A 17,289-nucleotide genomic window follows, 5' to 3' on the forward strand; every position below is an offset into this window, starting at 1 on the left:
CTTTCTTTTTATAATGAAATCCTAAAAAAATATTATAAAGAGTTTTATTTTAACCTTTTCCATACGGAACACCAAAAACTTGTGAAATGTGTGTGAAATTCAGAAATTTTATAAGTACCTGATAAAACCATGAAGCTAGGAACACACTACGCGGACGTCCGTCGTAAAACGACCGCGACCGCGACCTATCAGTGTGCACGGAACAAAACATCCAGAGAGCCAGATTTCGATCGGACGTCCGTGCGCTCAAGGCCACGTCCGCGTCCGTCGACCGATAGTTTGCACGGTTATGTGTAATGTCATTGTCCAGATTCCCGTCCGCGGTCGATTCACGACGGACGTCCGCGTAGTGTGTTCCTAGCTTGAAGCTAGGAACACACTACGCGGACAAGGTACGCTTACGCGTTGTGCTTAGTGCTTACCTCTCTATCGCTCTTGCATATTCGAGCGACAGTGAAAGACTACAAGCAAGAACGAAGTGTCGTGGTCTTCTAATTTTCTATTATTTTAATCAACTATTTATTTATTAGAGCAAAGAAGCAGTAAAGATAATTATTATTTTATAAGAAATATAGCGTTTTACGTATAAGTGATTAGCGACTGAAATAATAAGACTTTTTCTTGAACTTTATTACGCGAAATGATAAACGCTTCGGGTTAAGTAAAATAGGCGGGTACTTTCTGCCTCTAGATTTAGCTCTAGACGTTTCTACTTTTTAGGCTTCATGTAGTAAATATTTAGTAAAAATATCACATGAGCGTAATTGACAATGGTAAATAGATTTTTGTCAAGTTCAGACAAAAAATGTCTCAAGATGCATCCTAAATGAGGGAAAGGATACCTGGTAAGTTCGTTAATATGATACTCATTTATTTTGTATGATATGATATCTGCAGCAAAGAGCATTGAATCACTGCGTTTTGATCTGCAGTACCGTTCATACAAACATATTAAGTTTGTATTTCATTGATCTTGATTGGTATCATTTTAGACAGAAAGTGACACATTGGCATACAATTTTGGTAATTACAATTAATAGCTACCACTGAAATGATTGACCACTCCTTGATTACTCCTTTACTTAAGCAAATTAAAAGATTCTAAAAGCAAATCAAATTAAAAGGTCTCAATCCTATGTGATGGACCTTAAATAAATTTCAAACTATCTATCCTGTATGGTACATTGTCCAGAACGGTGTAGAAGTTTGGTATGCATTGATAAATCAATTTTAAGAGTTCTGTAAGTTACTATTTGCTAAATTACCTTTAGTTTTGGGTTGGCATCGGTAAAAGTGCCACGGGCCTATATATTGGGCCCTGTAACTTACACAATTATTAGTGCCGATACCAACAACTGCAATTTGATTAAGTAAGAACACCAATGTTGCAGTTTCCATACAAATTTCAGTGGGGTTGCAGCCTGACTGTAGCTCTAACTAGTGTAAATTACTATAAAAAAGGGGTTTGCTGTAAAGCTGACGCTCCTTATCTTGAAATTGTTGACAAATGTAATACATATTCATTACATCTAGCCATTTTATAAAAAATCTGTCTCTAGTCAAATATCTTTTTTAAGACACACCTCTTAAATATACTTCAGTTTTACTCTAAATCAATCTCCTTACTAATCATATTTTGAGTCCATAATTGAATAGGTTATATTTAATTTGTATTACAATGATTGTAAAATAACAATAGGATAAATCAATCAGTATTGTTATCAATCAGTCATGGAGAATTTGTCTGTTGATTTTGAATTAAACTCTATAACACATGTTACATCTTTGTGTTCAATTGCTGTAAAAGACATTGTTATTTATCAGATTTTAAATTTCCTTTCTGAATGCAATATTTTATACCAATACCAAATATTGCTTGTTTCAAGGCCAGTTTCAAGAAGCCAAAAAAATACTATGATGGGATGATGACAAACCAATAGTTCACCCTAGAGTAATAAATCAGAAGTGAATCTCATAACGGACATCAAAATGGATCAGAATGTTGTAACTAACTATTCATACCAATTTATTATAGTACTTATTAATTTCATAGTCCTTTTAACCTACTGTTATCACTTTTGTACACTTTGAGCTTGTTTGTAATTTATGATATTAATAGTAATGGTGGCTCTGTTGTTAATTTCTCGTTAAAACAGACAACCATCTGGTGTACTCGGTAGTAACCCTGCCTGCTAAGCCAATGTCCTGGGTTCGAATCCCGGTTAGGGCATTTATTTGTGTGATGAACACAGATATATTATTTGTTCCTGTTTCATGGATGTTTTCTATGTATATAAAAGTATGTATTTCATATTTATCCATATAAGTATTTGTATATTGTCCCCTAGCACCCATAGTACAAGCTTTGCTTAGTTTGAGGCTAGGTTGATCTGTGTAAGGTGTCCCCCGATTCATTTATTTAAAATTGAAGTTATAACCTAACCAATAACACATTTTTTTTAAATATTGAATACTAACCAACTGTAAGTCAATTAAGGTCAGTGTTGGGAAGACCGTCTATCTGGGAAGTCTGTGTACTGAATTTATTTTATTTATATATATTATGTACCGCTTCTTACACCTCTGAAGGTATACCAGTTTTTCATCCTTAGTCTATTGTTCTTCAATCGATATCCCTAGGATGAACACTAGTTAATATTGAGTTAAACTTGGTTACACAAAAAATTTAAATAAAATAGAAGCAGTCAAAATATTTCTGCATTATGTACGTAACATAGTAATTTAATAATCTTTCTTCCTGTCTAGCACAATTAATGCACTTAAAACGCGTTCAATTTATAGTTTTAATAACTGTCAAAACGAATTTGAACGACTTACTAATATGGAATTTATATGAAATTGAATTGAGTGACGTCACGGTCAACTCATTTACATTATAAATTTCTACCTGACTTATTAAATAGAAATTGGATTTAAAAACAACTTCTGTCCATGATTTTCTTATAATTATCTGATGCTTTATTTCGTTCGTGGTATAAAATATTTTATGATAACTACAGTCAAGTTCCCTATTGTAAGTTCCGGCTTTACTTTTGTCTGGGCCTTAAAAAAAAGTCTATTAACCCCATTTACAGGACACATTGGCAGGCAAGGCCGGTCTTGCCTTAGAAATAAAAAAAAAATTCTTAATAAAAAATTAAATGCTCATATGAAAATTTTAACGTTGTTTAATATGTAACACATTATTCACTGTTATTACGGAAAATACGATCATGATTTTGATACCTATTCCCGTATAAAATTACGCGACAACTAGCACTAGACGGCCTTGCCTTACTCATCGCGAGGCGACCCGCAGAGCCTTTTAAAGTGTTTTATTTTTTTTACATTTGTTTACCTTTTTCACTAAAGTATTATAATAGCTTTGTAATCAAGCCTTGGCCACAGAATAAAGCTAGGAACATACTACGCGGACGTCCGTCGTAAAGCTAGGAACATACTACGCGGACGTCCGTCGTAAAACGACCGCGACCGCGACCTATCAGTGTGCACGGAACAAAACATCCAGAGAGCCAGATTTCGATCGGACGTCCGTGCGCTCAAGGCCACGTCCGCGTCCGTCGACCGATAGTTTGCACGGTTGTGTGTATTTCCATTGTCCAGATTCCCGTCCGCGGTCGATTCACGACGGACGTCCGCGTAGTGTGTTCCTAGCTTCAAACGACCGCGACCGCGACCTATCAGTGTGCACGGAACAAAACATCCAGAGAGCCAGATTTCGATCGGACGTCCGTGCGCTCAAGGCCACGTCCGCGTCCGTCGACCGATAGTTTGCACGGTTATGTGTATTTCCATTGTCCAGATTCCCGTCCGCGGTCGATTTACGACGGACGTCCGCGTAGTGTGTTCCTAGCTTAAAGCTAGGAACATACTACGCGGACGTCCGTCGTAAAACGACCGCGACCGCGACCTATCAGTGTGCACGGAACAAAACATCCAGAGAGCCAGATTTCGATCGGACGTCCGTGCGCTCAAGGCCACGTCCGCGTCCGTCGACCGATAGTTTGCACGGTTATGTGTATTTCCATTGTCCAGATTCCCGTCCGCGGTCGATTTAAGCTAGGAACATACTACGCGGACGTCCGTCGTAAAACGACCGCGACCGCGACCTATCAGTGTGCACGGAACAAAACATCCAGAGAGCCAGATTTCGATCGGACGTCCGTGCGCTCAAGGCCACGTCCGCGTCCGTCGACCGATAGTTTGCACGGTTATGTGTATTTCTATTGTCCAGATTCCCGTCCGCGGTCGATTTACGACGGACGTCCGCGTAGTGTGTTCCTAGCTTTACGACGGACGTCCGCGTAGTGTGTTCCTAGCTTAAGGGTGCGGGCACACGGGCGACAAAGTTGCTCGGCGACTTTCGTATTTGTATGAAAAGTTGCGTCGCCTCGTGTGCGCACCTTCATACTAGCCCATAGACCGAGCGATGGAGACAAAACAGTTTTGTCTCCCGTCTGTGGGGGCCCTAAGGTCTATGGGCTAGTATGAAGGTGCGCACACGAGGCGACGCAACTTTTCATACAAATACGAATGTCGCCGAGCAACTGTTGCCTCCGTGTGCGCGGGGCCTAAAAAAAAACCTAAGTCCCCCTTCGCTCCACCTCACCGCACAGCTGATCAAATGTCAAGATGGAGTTTTGTTACGCATTTATCAGATAAGAAAATGTACAATATGAAAACTAGTAATTATATTTTTATATCCTACGCGGGTTAAAATGGATAGTACAGCTCCATTTCAACCTTGGGCTAAAGATGGTGTGAAAAATGTTAAATCTGAAAGAGTAGTGGATGACGCGAAACTTCATCAAGAAAATGTCAATCATCCAAAACATACGCAAACTGCGTCTTACGATAAAGATAGTATTTCCGCTTCAAACGAAGATCCGGGACCATCGATTGCTACGGATCCTACCGCCGGGCCCTCCAGGAGCAAAGAGCCCAGAATGGACTCTGAAAAAATAGCTTCCATGCAACAGTTTATCGAGAACACCCTCAGGTATTCTAACTTTACCATAACATTCTTAGGCGTTGGGCTCTACTGTCTAGTGGCTAATAGTTCATTATCTTACAGTGGAAATCATTATAGCATCATATCAAAATTGATATTGTATGCATATCAGATATATTGTTGAAATGTATTGTAGTAGTCACTAGTTATAATAACAACAGCAATTTTCCATGGTACTGTACGACATACCGTAAAAGTAAATATTGATTACTTAGTTGTTAATAACAATTCCAGTTGTTTGGTATGTTTTAAAATTATTATGTTACTAGTTTTTTAGCTACCTCATCCACCTAGTAACATTAAATGCAATTGAATTATTGGGTAGTTGATCACTTTTTTAACACATTTTCTTTTAAGAGTTCAGTGGTTAATAATTACTATTTAAGATAAAATTAATTGTAATATGTAATTACTGGTTGGTTTCCATGATCAATCATAACCATAACACATCCTTAACATGTTCTATATTTATAAAAGGTTTTAGATTACCTGCATTACTAAAATAAAATAATATAATTTTAACCCATTGAATACCGTTTGGCAAACCTTGGACGACCAACCTGTCAGCTATAAACCAATAGTTCTGACAGGAGATGGCAAGTATTTGTAGAGTAAGAAGAAATAAATATGTGAGATAAAATTCATTTATGAAGTGATTGTAATACCAACGTCATTATAATACCAGTTAATATAGTAAGAGATTCTCTTCATATGACACACTTCTTGTGAATTTAAATATCATTACATCAGACTATACATATACAATAGATCATTTACAAATTTTGTGTGAATTTTGGACTTGTAGGAAGTGACTTACATGTAAAGCTTCAATTCCTGGTATGGACACTTATTTATGTGATGAACATGAATATTTATTTTGTTCCTGAGACATGGATGTATTCTAATCCATACTAATAATATAAACGGGAAAGTGTGTGTCTGTTTGTTTGTCCGCCTTTCACGGCAAAACGGAGCGACCAATTGTCGTAATTTTTTAAGTGGAGATAGTGGAAGGGATGGAGAGTGACATAGGCTACTTTAGTCTCTTTCTGACTCGAGTGAAGCCGCGGGCAAAAGCTAGTGTATTTATATATTGTAAAATTGAATACCATTTTATTTGGCAGGTGTCTGGTTTTTATCCCATATGCCAGTATTTAGTCCATTATTTTCATCCTAACTTAGTTCATTTTAGATTCATCAACTCTCAAATGCTCAAATGCAATATTTTTTGCAGCCATGAAGGAAGACAGAGAGTGGCCCAGCTGTTAGAGGAAGTGGAATCCCTGAGTGGTGCAGAGAGGCTCCTCTTGTACTTGCGGCTGCCCACTGGCATACCACCACATGACCCACTCAAGCAGCCAATAAACCCACTGGGGTCAAGGTGATTCTGCTCATAGTTATTTTTATAGTTTATTTTTATTTCTCCTATGTGTCATAATAACTTTGTCCCTACATGCTTGTTTTGTTACTAAAAAAGTTGAAAATCTTGATGAATTAATTGATTCATATTGTCCAAGTCAAAAAAAAAATCAAAAATGTTTATTTTTCTTTCACAATTTTCATCTTATAGCTAGTGATTGGAACCTCCTTTTAAGCTTTAAAATAGCTTGTGCCAGGAGGTACCGCTCCTCCATTTCGGAAGATTGTTACCAAATATTGTGCTACTAAAGTATTTCAGTGTAACCAAGTGTGTTTATCAAATGCTGAATTATCAATGAGATTGCTATTGAAATATATTAAGTTCAATGGGCTGTTTAATGTAGGTATAGAGTTCTTTGGAGGAGTTTACAGGTCTAAATAAAAATATTCAAGCTTACCTACCTTGGAACTACAACTTGGATGTTAATCCAAGTTGTAATTATACAATTTTGTATTGTCGTCTCGAATTTGCTCCTATATTATTCTGTTTATTAATAATTCAATAAATATATTAACAGGGCTGAACTCCAGCAGACTGTAACATGGATACAAACTCACTTGGAAGTTGATCCTGATGTTTCCTTGCCCAAGCAGGATGTGTATGACGAATACATGTAAGTACTGATCAGACTTGGTGGCTAATTACTAAAATTTGTTCATGACGAGCGTGTTACATATAGTTGTGCCATTCATGAAAACATCCTCATTTTACAATGGGTAATATTCTCTCATGAGAATATTTCCCATACAAAATGGGAGAATTTTCTCGGGAATGACACAATTATGTGTAGACTATTACGTTACGGCTAAGCAGCAAACATTTGTTTCGAAGTTTTGAACATTCTGATATTTTTGTGTGAATAGTCCCTCCCTGGCAAGTACGGCTGAAAAAGTAGTCACTACAACTGGAGATTCGTATTCATTTTGATGATATGAGGTACTTATATCTAGTCCTGTAATCAGTATATATAACGTCTAAGCAGACTAAAGAAACGAAATATAGCCGTAAGTATACTCGTACCTTATACTATTGTAAGTACAAAGTCTAGGTCATGTAGAAATGAGAGTTCAGATACATATTTAATTAGCTCCTTAACTATATTGGCATTTCTACAGGAAGCATCAAGTTTCATATTAAAATCTCGTTTCATTGATATTTTAATATTGTCCGTAGTAATGCTTGTCTTCTCCTGTCTCCACACCCCACTTACTTGAAAAAAACACCGCGAGCACAGCCTATGAAATGATAATAGTTATTTGTTATACAAGGGGGCAAAGTTGTATTTTAACGCCGAGTGTGGAATTGAAAAACGAGCAAGTGAAAGGATTCTATAGTTGAACCACGAGCGAAGCGAGTGGTTCGAGAATAGAATCCTGAACTTGCGAGTTTTTTAACACACGAGAAGTAAAATACATTTGTAACATTTGCACCCGAGTGTTACACAAAACTTTTCCCTTCACTATAGCGAGGAAACTACAACGCAAAAAATGCGTTTATCACTGCTTCCAGTAGTTCCACAGGTGGTAAATCATTCTTTATTACTCGATTCACCTACTTTTATCAATTTTAAAGCAGTTAATTTGACTTTATTCAAGGTCAAATTACTTTACCCACTAGTGGATAAAATGCGTTTTTACCCGCTGGTATTAAAGGACAAAACACGTGTTTCCGAGCTAGGGAGGGGAAAAATGAATTACCAATAAATAAGCATGTTTTTATTTTTACAGAGCGCATTGCATGAGTAGCAACATGAAGCCACTATCTACAGCTGATTTCGGTAAAGTGATGAAGCAGGTGTACCCCAGCGTGCGCCCCAGACGACTAGGAACGCGCGGAAATTCAAGGTAATTAAACTATAAATCTGGCAACGTTAGTACACATCATTCCCACTGGATTGTCCGTTGCAGTAAGTTGCAAACAGCTGAGCAGTGGAGTCCTACTTTCCTGCAACCACAACTGCTGGTACAACCTTCTTGGTTCCTGGTGGTTCCAGCATCAGTTGTAATATAAAGCCTTGCGTGGCTTGTGTGCTCTGGAAAAAGTCATCTTCAGTATTTTTTTATTGAAAAAAAAACATACACCTTACCATACAAAGCCCCAACTCGTTTGTCAAAATGTTGCAAAACTTTGAATAGCACTATCTTCGTAACTATGTGGCCTACCAAGACCTAATTATATTCATTTTAACAATAATTTAGTATACTTACATATAATTGTTCATAGTTACTTTTGCCATTGGTGTTAACGTTTTATGGTTTTTCATAAATGTAACAATCTTTCGATGGGCTTTCGAAGTGGGAAAGCTGGGAAGTTCTACAGGTACCAGATTTGGACGTTAATTTATCACCTCTAACAATTTTATAAACAACTATCACAATATACAAGGCAACACCCCTTAATTGATACGATTATAATGGGAAAAACTAAATGTAAAACATCACAAACAAGTTATAGATTAGTTGATAGCACAGATGTTTTGGAACCAACTGATTGTTGCTCGTTGCTGCAAAGCGAATTAAATAATGTAGTCTACTAAAAGATAAAATATCCATGTGCTGCATTACATGACTGTAAGCGATTCATTGTCACGAACTTATTCTAAGAATTTATCATTTAAAACTTGCTCAGCGATTTCTCAGAATACTTAGTATTTATAATGACTCATTTATTAGATTTGCATTGCATCATTGTCAACTTTTATTACAATACAACGCTCAGGTACGCTATGTCGTCTTCTATTATCTTATTCTAGAATTCCAATGCATATTTTGCATGAGAGCGCTAAGCGAGATTTTCATGTTATCCATACTAATATATATATTATTAATATTATAAATGGGAAAGTGTGTGTGTCTGTTTGTTTGTCCGTCTTTCACGGCAAAACAGAGCGACGAATTGACGTGATTTTTTAAGTGGAGATAGTTGAAGGGATGGAGAGTGACATAGGCTACTTTTTGTCTCTTTCTAACGCGAGCGAAGCCGCGGGCAAAAGCCAGTGTTATAATAAATTAATTTTCTACTAGTTTGGTAAATATAGGATGTTTATGTTATATTTTACTATAATCGAGGGTTTGTTTTACTATGGACCCAACCCGAATTCGCGAAAAGCAATCTGTCGTCTCATTCCATTTTGGTGACGCAATTTCATTCGCTATTTTGAGGCTGGAGCCGCCGTAGTAAAAGTTGATCAGTAGGTATAACCGAAGAGGATCGAGTATTAAAGAGTTACTGTCAAAGTAAAATGTGTAATCACAGTGCATAGACTGCCATCTCTTGACACAGGCTTAAAACTTTTGAACCTCAGTTTTGACAATTTGGCCCATGTTCTTAGCTTGATATGTTTTAAAATGTCAAATATTAATATTAGCGCCATCTAGCCGAGCGTACCCCAAAGGTGTATCGCCATCTAGCTCACCGTACCTTTTTCTGTATGGTTTTGGGGTACGTTGTTTTCTTAGACTTTATCGGTCTTTACGATGTTATATAGGTCTTTGGTATAACCAAAGAGGATCGAGTATTAAAGAGTTACTGTCAAAGTAAAATGTGTAATCACAGTGCATAGACTGCCATCTCTTGACACAGGCTTAAAACTTTTGAACCTCAGTTTTGACAATTTGGACCATATTCTTAGCTTGATATGTGTTAAAATGTCAAATAATAATATTGGCGCCATCTAGCTGAGCGTACCCCAAAGGTGTAATGCCATCTAGCTAGGCTACCGTACCTTTTTCTGTATGGTACTGAGGTACGTTTTTTACTTAGACTTTATCTGTCTATACGAAGTTATATATGTCTTTAGTACAGTACGAAGTTATACAGTTAGTTAGTGGTGCAATAAAGAATATTTACTTACTTACTTATACAGGGTGGGGCCTGTAACAAAGGCGAAGAATTGAACTGTAGGCTATTCTCCTTATACTGATCGACATTTGTTCAGTGACTTTTAAAAATTATGAAGTCTTTAAATTTTTAATTTTTCATACAAAATAAATATTAGCCATTATTGTTGTCATTGACGTTGTCTGTCACACTTTAGACTTAACAGAATTCGCAATACATTACCTCTTAGAAAAAACTTTCAAGGGTGATAAAAATCAAAATACAAGTTATTTTTAAAAGTCGCCGAACAAATGTTGATCAGTATAAGGAGAATAGCCTAGAGTTCAATTATTCGCCTTTGTTACAGGCCCCACTCTGTATATGTAGTAGTATAACCCACGGTATGGTGAATGAATGCTTAAACATACTCTTTTTATCTTTTGTATTTACATGTTTTTGAGTTTTTAATTTCCTTCTTGATTCTTTTCTTTAGTTATGAACCCCTTTCAGGGTGTAGGCCTCCTCCAGCTCTGACCACTTTTCTCTATTTTGAGCCACTTCCATCCAGGTTTTTCCTGCTGCCTGAACTAGGTCATCAGCCCACCGGGTCGTAGGTTTGCCTTGACGCCTTTTTCCATGTGGCCCTAGCCTAGTATGTGGCCTAGTATGACCCCCCCCCCTTACACTGTGACGTAATATATGGATGACGCCTAACGAGATATGTGGCCAGCCCATCTCCATTTTAAAACTTTACCTTTTTTGAGAGCATCTATGACTCCTGTCTTCTGCCTTATTTTATTACTGTTTATTTTTTGTATCTTTTTAATTTTTAGAATGCTGCTCTCCATAGCTCTTTGTGTACTCCTGATTCTTAGCTGTGCAGTGATGCAGTCTTTGTAAGTGCCCATGTTTGGCAACCATACAGTAGGCATGGTAAGATACACGTGTTATGTGTGTGCGCGTGCTGATTAAGTAGTGTAGCTTTTAAGCCATCGACGCGACCGTCGACAGTTCGTTCCCAACTTCGGACGCGCTCGGTACCGATCAATCGGTAATCATTGTCGGGGTAATTGTTGTTCAATTTGCTTGTCTACTTCTGCTTTATGTATTTGGGGATATCTGTAAGAACGCGTATAGATTGGGATCTCGTCCGTTGTATTTATCCGGTGTTTAATCTGATTCGTGAACGTAAGCGGAGTGTTTTCAGTATAAAAAACATCGCTATATGCTTCGCATAAATTTGAGAGGTTCCATTTCTCTTCTATGTTAAGATGATCCATTCTAAGAAATGATAGAGCACTATCATTTTTCTCGCAAGTCGTTTCTAAGTTATAAATTTCATAATCATTATTCAGCGTCTGGACTCTAAGGGGCGACGATAACATAACAATGATGTCATTATTAGTCGGGTTTGTTATTTGCAGGTGGGCCTTACCTGCCTCTGCTCGGGTTACAGTGTCGGGAATGTAACAATTGTTTACATTAGTGCGTGGGATGTAGATATCACCGTTGCGGATGTTGACTGGTACCATCAAATCCTTTGTTGAGTTTGATTTTATAAGGGCTTCGAATAGAGATTTTGTTTCAGAAGTCAAAACCTTTATTGGTATATTAGCGTTTGGTGTAATAAGTAATTTATTTTCCAGGTCAACTTTAGCTTTTAAATGTTCCAGCATTTCGAAACCAATTAATCCGTCAAATACGTTATGAAACCTATAAATGTAGTATTTAAACAAAGATTTCTCTTTTAGTTCGGCGAACGAAGGTATCTCCACAGCGTAGTTAAAAACAGTAGTATAATCTGAGTTTACAGTGAATGGTTCGAACAATAGCTGATGCTTGTTGAAATGCTTTTCGAAAACTTCTGGTGACAAGAATGATTGATTAGCTCCGGTATCAATCAGTAATTTCAGGGGAGGCTCTTTAATTTCGATATAGGGTAGCCGTCTTTTTAAGTGAGCGTGTATTTCTAATGCTAGGGGTCTTTGGTCGTATCCGAATCCTGAGGAAAATCCTGATTAATTTCCTGTTCATTAAAATTTAGTTCATAATTATCGTGGTACTGCTGGTAGTCTAAATAGTCTGTGCATACATTGTCGCACTGCGCGTTCTCAGAACTGTGGCCGCCAGTGATAGCGGCGTATTCGCGTGGGTCCGCGATAAGCGTCTCAAGCGCCGGACATTGTTGTTGATACATAGTTTGGCAGGTATGATTATTTAAAGGGTTATTTATAGCTGGCATGTATTTACTCAGTACTATTATAAATTACGTTAACTTGCACGAAACTGACGAAAACAAGAAAGCTTGCAAGCGAGATTTCTTTACATCTCAAACCTTGAAAGCTTTCCTGACTGGCCTTAAGGACCCTCTGGGTGTAACGATCAGAACCATGCGTCCTTCGGACATGCCAACGGCCTTGCAATTTATCAAAGAGGAACAAAATATACATTATCTCCAAAAAAGGCAAGCACCTCAAACTAATTTCCAAAAACCATTGGACTTAAACAAGTTTGCTCCTCACAATTTACCCCCAAGACCGGTGCCCTTCGCCAACTTAAATAAACCGTCATTTTCACAACGACAAAACGTCTCATCTCATCATTATAATTACAGACCTTTCTATCCCAATCCATGGACAACAAACAAAAATAATCCGTGGAACAGGCCTCAATATCCCTTCAACCCATCAAGGCAATTTTCTACACCTAAGGACAACAAACCAACAAAAATGTAGAACAACCTAAACCTATGAGTGGAATTTCATATCGATCAGCTCAGGTACCATTGAGACCATACAACCAGCTCTTCTTGGATTTCGTGCATCACTCCCCGACAAAACCAAAATTAATCAAGATTTTTCCCACCAAAATTAGAATATTAGTCCAAATAAATAAAAACAATATTCAAGCCGACATAATAAACCTTTTCAAAGAATTTGTAAAACCCCAAACTAAATATGGCATCTTCATGCCCCACGAATTCATCCCAGAGGTTACATCAGTGTTACAAATGACCTTCAGAAATATGGCTTATAATTTAACTTTCTGCAAAACCCACATCGAAGATGTAACTGATTGCGAAAAACAAATCGAAATCATGCAACGCATACATAACGGTCCAACTAATCATCGAGGAATACAGGAAACTGAACGAAGAATAAAATTACAGTACTACTGGCCAAATATAAACAATAGCGTAACAGAATTTATAAACAATTGTGATATCTGCCAAACCAGTAAATATGAAAGACACCCTAATAAACAATTATATCAATTCGTACCTGTGGCTACGAAACCGTTCGAAGTCCTTCACGTAGACACATTTACAGTCAATGGCCAAAAGTTCCTTACTATCATTGACATATTTTCCAAATATGCTCAGGCATACCCCTTACACTCATGCACTGGATTAAGCGTGCTAAACGCCCTTTCCATATATATGTCCCATCATGGCCCACCTTTGTGTATCACTGCTGATCAAGGCACGGAGTTCAAAAATCAGTTAATAAAGGAACTAGCAAAATTACATAAAATAAAACTTCATTTTATCAGCGTTAATAACCCTGAATCTAATGGTGCTATTGAACAGTTCCATTCAACTATACTCGAACATATTAGAATCATAAACAAAAACCAGTTAGAACTTACAACTAATGAACTCATGGTCTATGCAATTATTGGCTATAATAACAGTATCCATTCAGCGACCAAGAAAAAACCTATTGAAATCATTAACGGGCATTTTAACGACCGCGATCTATTTGACATTAATATTGAAGACGTTTATCTACAAAATTACGTTAATAGGCATAAAGATGTGATAAAGGAGTTATATGCAAATCTTAACAAATCCCTTGTAGAATATCAAGAGAAATCTATTTCGAGGGCTAACAAGGATAGATCCGAACCTCCCGTATACGAAGAAAACCGAGCCGTGTACATTAAAAATCCCGCGGCTGCTCGTCAAAAGACGAAACCACGTTATTTAGGTCGTAGAATTAAGAGAAACTTGGAATTAACTAAATAGTATTAAGGATAGTATTAGTAATATAGAGAACTATATAGGTATTTACTTAGATTATATGAAATCTGCCGACTAGTAGCCCCTTTATTTTAGAGATACCTCAGTGACGACCTCCCAGATTTTCTTGAACGACCTCAACTCCATTTATGGTAAATTCAATGCCTTGTACGCGATTCACCCTAAGCATGGTAAAAACGCGGCCTTTTTAACGGCTTGGGTACTGTCATAAAAAGCATTACTGGAAATTTGGATCACGACGATGCACGTCATTATAACCAAGCCGTACAAACATTACAGGAAAATCAAAATCTAATTGGAAATAAATTGAATTCTGGAATTAGCATTAATAAACAAATGTTAGAATCATTCAATAACACGTTGCTAGCTATGATCTCTAACGAAAATAAAATTCATGTTGCCTTGAACGAAATCATAATTACTATTATGACATCATTACTTGTGGTTCCTTTTATGCAGAGAATAGAGTCGTATTTGCATTGAAATTTCCTGTAATGTACAAGAATACATACACCTACTACCATCTATTCCCACTCCGACTTATAATTCGACCATTCTGATCCCTCCTAAACCTTATATGGCAATGAACGACGAGAAACACCAGTACATGGAACAAGACTGTAAACGTTTCCAAGAAACATATTACTGTGAAGAAACCTTTTTACCTTGGCATCAAAGCCCGACGATTGCATTTACTCGCTGATCCTAAACCGAGAAATTTCTGCTACCTGCCAATATACAGCATTTACGAGTGACTTTGAGATGCTTCAAAGATTAGACGACTACCATTACGCAATAACATGTCCGCGACGAACAAAATTACAACTCTTATGCGACAGCGAAGAAATTAGATTTATCCAAGGAACCTACCTGATTGAAGTCCCCGAAGGCTGTATGTTCACCACCGCAAGTTCATCTGTTAAAAACTACAAAAATGAAATTAAAGGCCAGGCTATTAAGCTTATTTCCTTCCAAATGTCAAATATTAGTATTAGAAATACTGCACAACCGTTGAAACTGGAAAGAATTCCGCTGGAACAATTGTATAAACTCGAAGCTCTCCTAGAAAAGGAGGAACCATTGCAACAACTGCGAACAATTGACATCAAGGATAATGACCACCTGTATTGGATCATACCTTTATACGCACTCATCGCCGTAGCCGCCGGAATACTGCTTTGGAGGAAACTAAAAACACGTCGGTCAACCACGATCCCGAATGTCCAGGACGTCGAGTTGGCCCCTGCTGGCCAGCCCTTCTTCACGGGAAGGTCTTCTCAGTGATAAGGGGGGTGTTATGTGTGTGCGCGTGCTGATTAAGTAGTGTAGCTTTTAAGCCATCGACGCGACCGTCGACAGTTCGTTCCCAACTTCGGACGCGCTCGGTACCGATCAATCGGTAATCATTGTCGGGACAATTTGTAATTTTAACTGATTAAACAAGTAAACCTTGCGATTAAGTTTTATTAAAGAAGAATTACCCAAGAACTATCACGTGTCCATTTACTACTTTTAAAAACAAGAATAGTCACGTGTCCATTTACTACTTTTTCATTCGAAGATTATAGTTTCCTTTAAGAACCTCTTTGAGAGACCAGAACTTTTTCCACGACATATTTATTCTTCTGGAAATTTCTTTTTCATGATTATCCTTATGAAAAGAAACTTGTTTTCCCAAATAAATGTAGTTGCTAACATATTATATGTTTTTATTTCCTACTGAGATTGGTCTTTGGTGGCTGTTTGTTATTATTTTAGTTTTTGTTAGGTTCATTTCGAGGCCTACCTTAGAACTTTCTTTATCTAGAGATTCTGGATTTTAGAAAAAAAACGTCGAAACTCAATTTGAGTTCCAGTTTTATGAATAACATTTACTTTTTATGTAAAAATACATTAAAAAATAGTTGAAAAAAAGTTTTTTTTGCAAAATTTCCTCATCTGTATATAATTTTTTTCTTTCTTTTGAACTCAGAAATGCGTGGTTAAAATCTCTCGCAATGCTCACGAGCACCGTGTATATAAGTTGGTAACGATTTTGACAGCCCCGCATCTGTAAGAGTTAAGTAAGGTGTGTAGTGTGTACTTTCATAAAATGTTTGACGTTTATAATAACATTAATAACATTTGCACCGGCGAGGCTGACAAAATCTTTGCCAACTTATCTTGGAGTGACTTTATGTCATAATTTTTCATTATATTTGACTTAAACATAATACCCGTGTTACAACAACGCTAATATTTTTTTGCCTGATCCGTGACAAGCACAGTTCGAATCATCTACATTGACGCGCTGATTTGTCAACTCTAACCTTTAATAACACGCTATTAAGAGACACGGCGCGCGTCTTAGTCACGCTACACTTACACGATCTGTGGCCCGTTTCTCGAAAGGTACAAGCCTTGTATTACAAGTGTGTTTCCATGACAACCCATACGATTTGACAGTTCGCGCACTTGTAATACAAGGCTTGTACCTTTCGAGAAACGGGCCCCTGGTGCAATAAATACTTCGACGTGATTTGTTATACCTTTCACTCTTGAAATATTAAACCTACATCTGTATTTTATGTGCTAAGTGTTCAATACAATAATATACGCTATGCGAATATGTACTCTAATTACTATTGCGAAGTAAATATACAGACTTGAACCCAACAACTTACTTACTTGGCTGGCGCAATAACCCAAAATAAGTTTTGGCCTTCAAAACAAGAGCACGCCACTTTGCTCGATTTTGAGCGGTATCGCGCCAGCTATCGCCGACACTGAGCTCCTGAGGTGTATCTTCATTCTCTCAGCCCAAAGATATGTCGGACGACCAACGGAATACGTCCGTTTGGTAAACCCAAGTACATCTTCACCCATCCTTTTGACCTCAATCCAACCCCAAGCCAACGGAGACAATCTGCTCTCGTTATATTTGGCTCAGCTAAATACTTAACAACGATAACTAAATGCAAGCACGCAGAATGTTTT

The 17,289-nt window shown here is 37.5% G+C and overlaps 1 protein-coding gene across 2 annotated transcripts in view; it reads left to right on the top strand.

Annotated features, from left to right (window-relative positions):
- Positions 1–4,665: 4,665 nt before the first annotated feature.
- The window catches only part of LOC125240811, a 41,339-nt gene continuing 28,715 nt past the window's right edge, over positions 4,666–17,289 (top strand). The window contains exons 1-4 of one of the 2 annotated variants that reach the window (XM_048148933.1): positions 4,666–5,020; positions 6,267–6,413; positions 6,970–7,065; positions 8,180–8,296. In XM_048148933.1, the coding sequence (XP_048004890.1) occupies positions 4,740–5,020; positions 6,267–6,413; positions 6,970–7,065; positions 8,180–8,296 (641 nt within the window). In that variant the 5' untranslated portion in view covers positions 4,666–4,739. The remainder of the gene's footprint in view (positions 5,021–6,266; positions 6,414–6,969; positions 7,066–8,179; positions 8,297–17,289) is intronic. The other variant, XM_048148935.1, reaches the window with a different exon arrangement.

Source organism: Leguminivora glycinivorella, chromosome Z (genome assembly GCF_023078275.1).
Source record: "Leguminivora glycinivorella isolate SPB_JAAS2020 chromosome Z, LegGlyc_1.1, whole genome shotgun sequence".
Classification (NCBI taxonomy): Eukaryota; Metazoa; Arthropoda; class Insecta; order Lepidoptera; family Tortricidae; genus Leguminivora; species Leguminivora glycinivorella.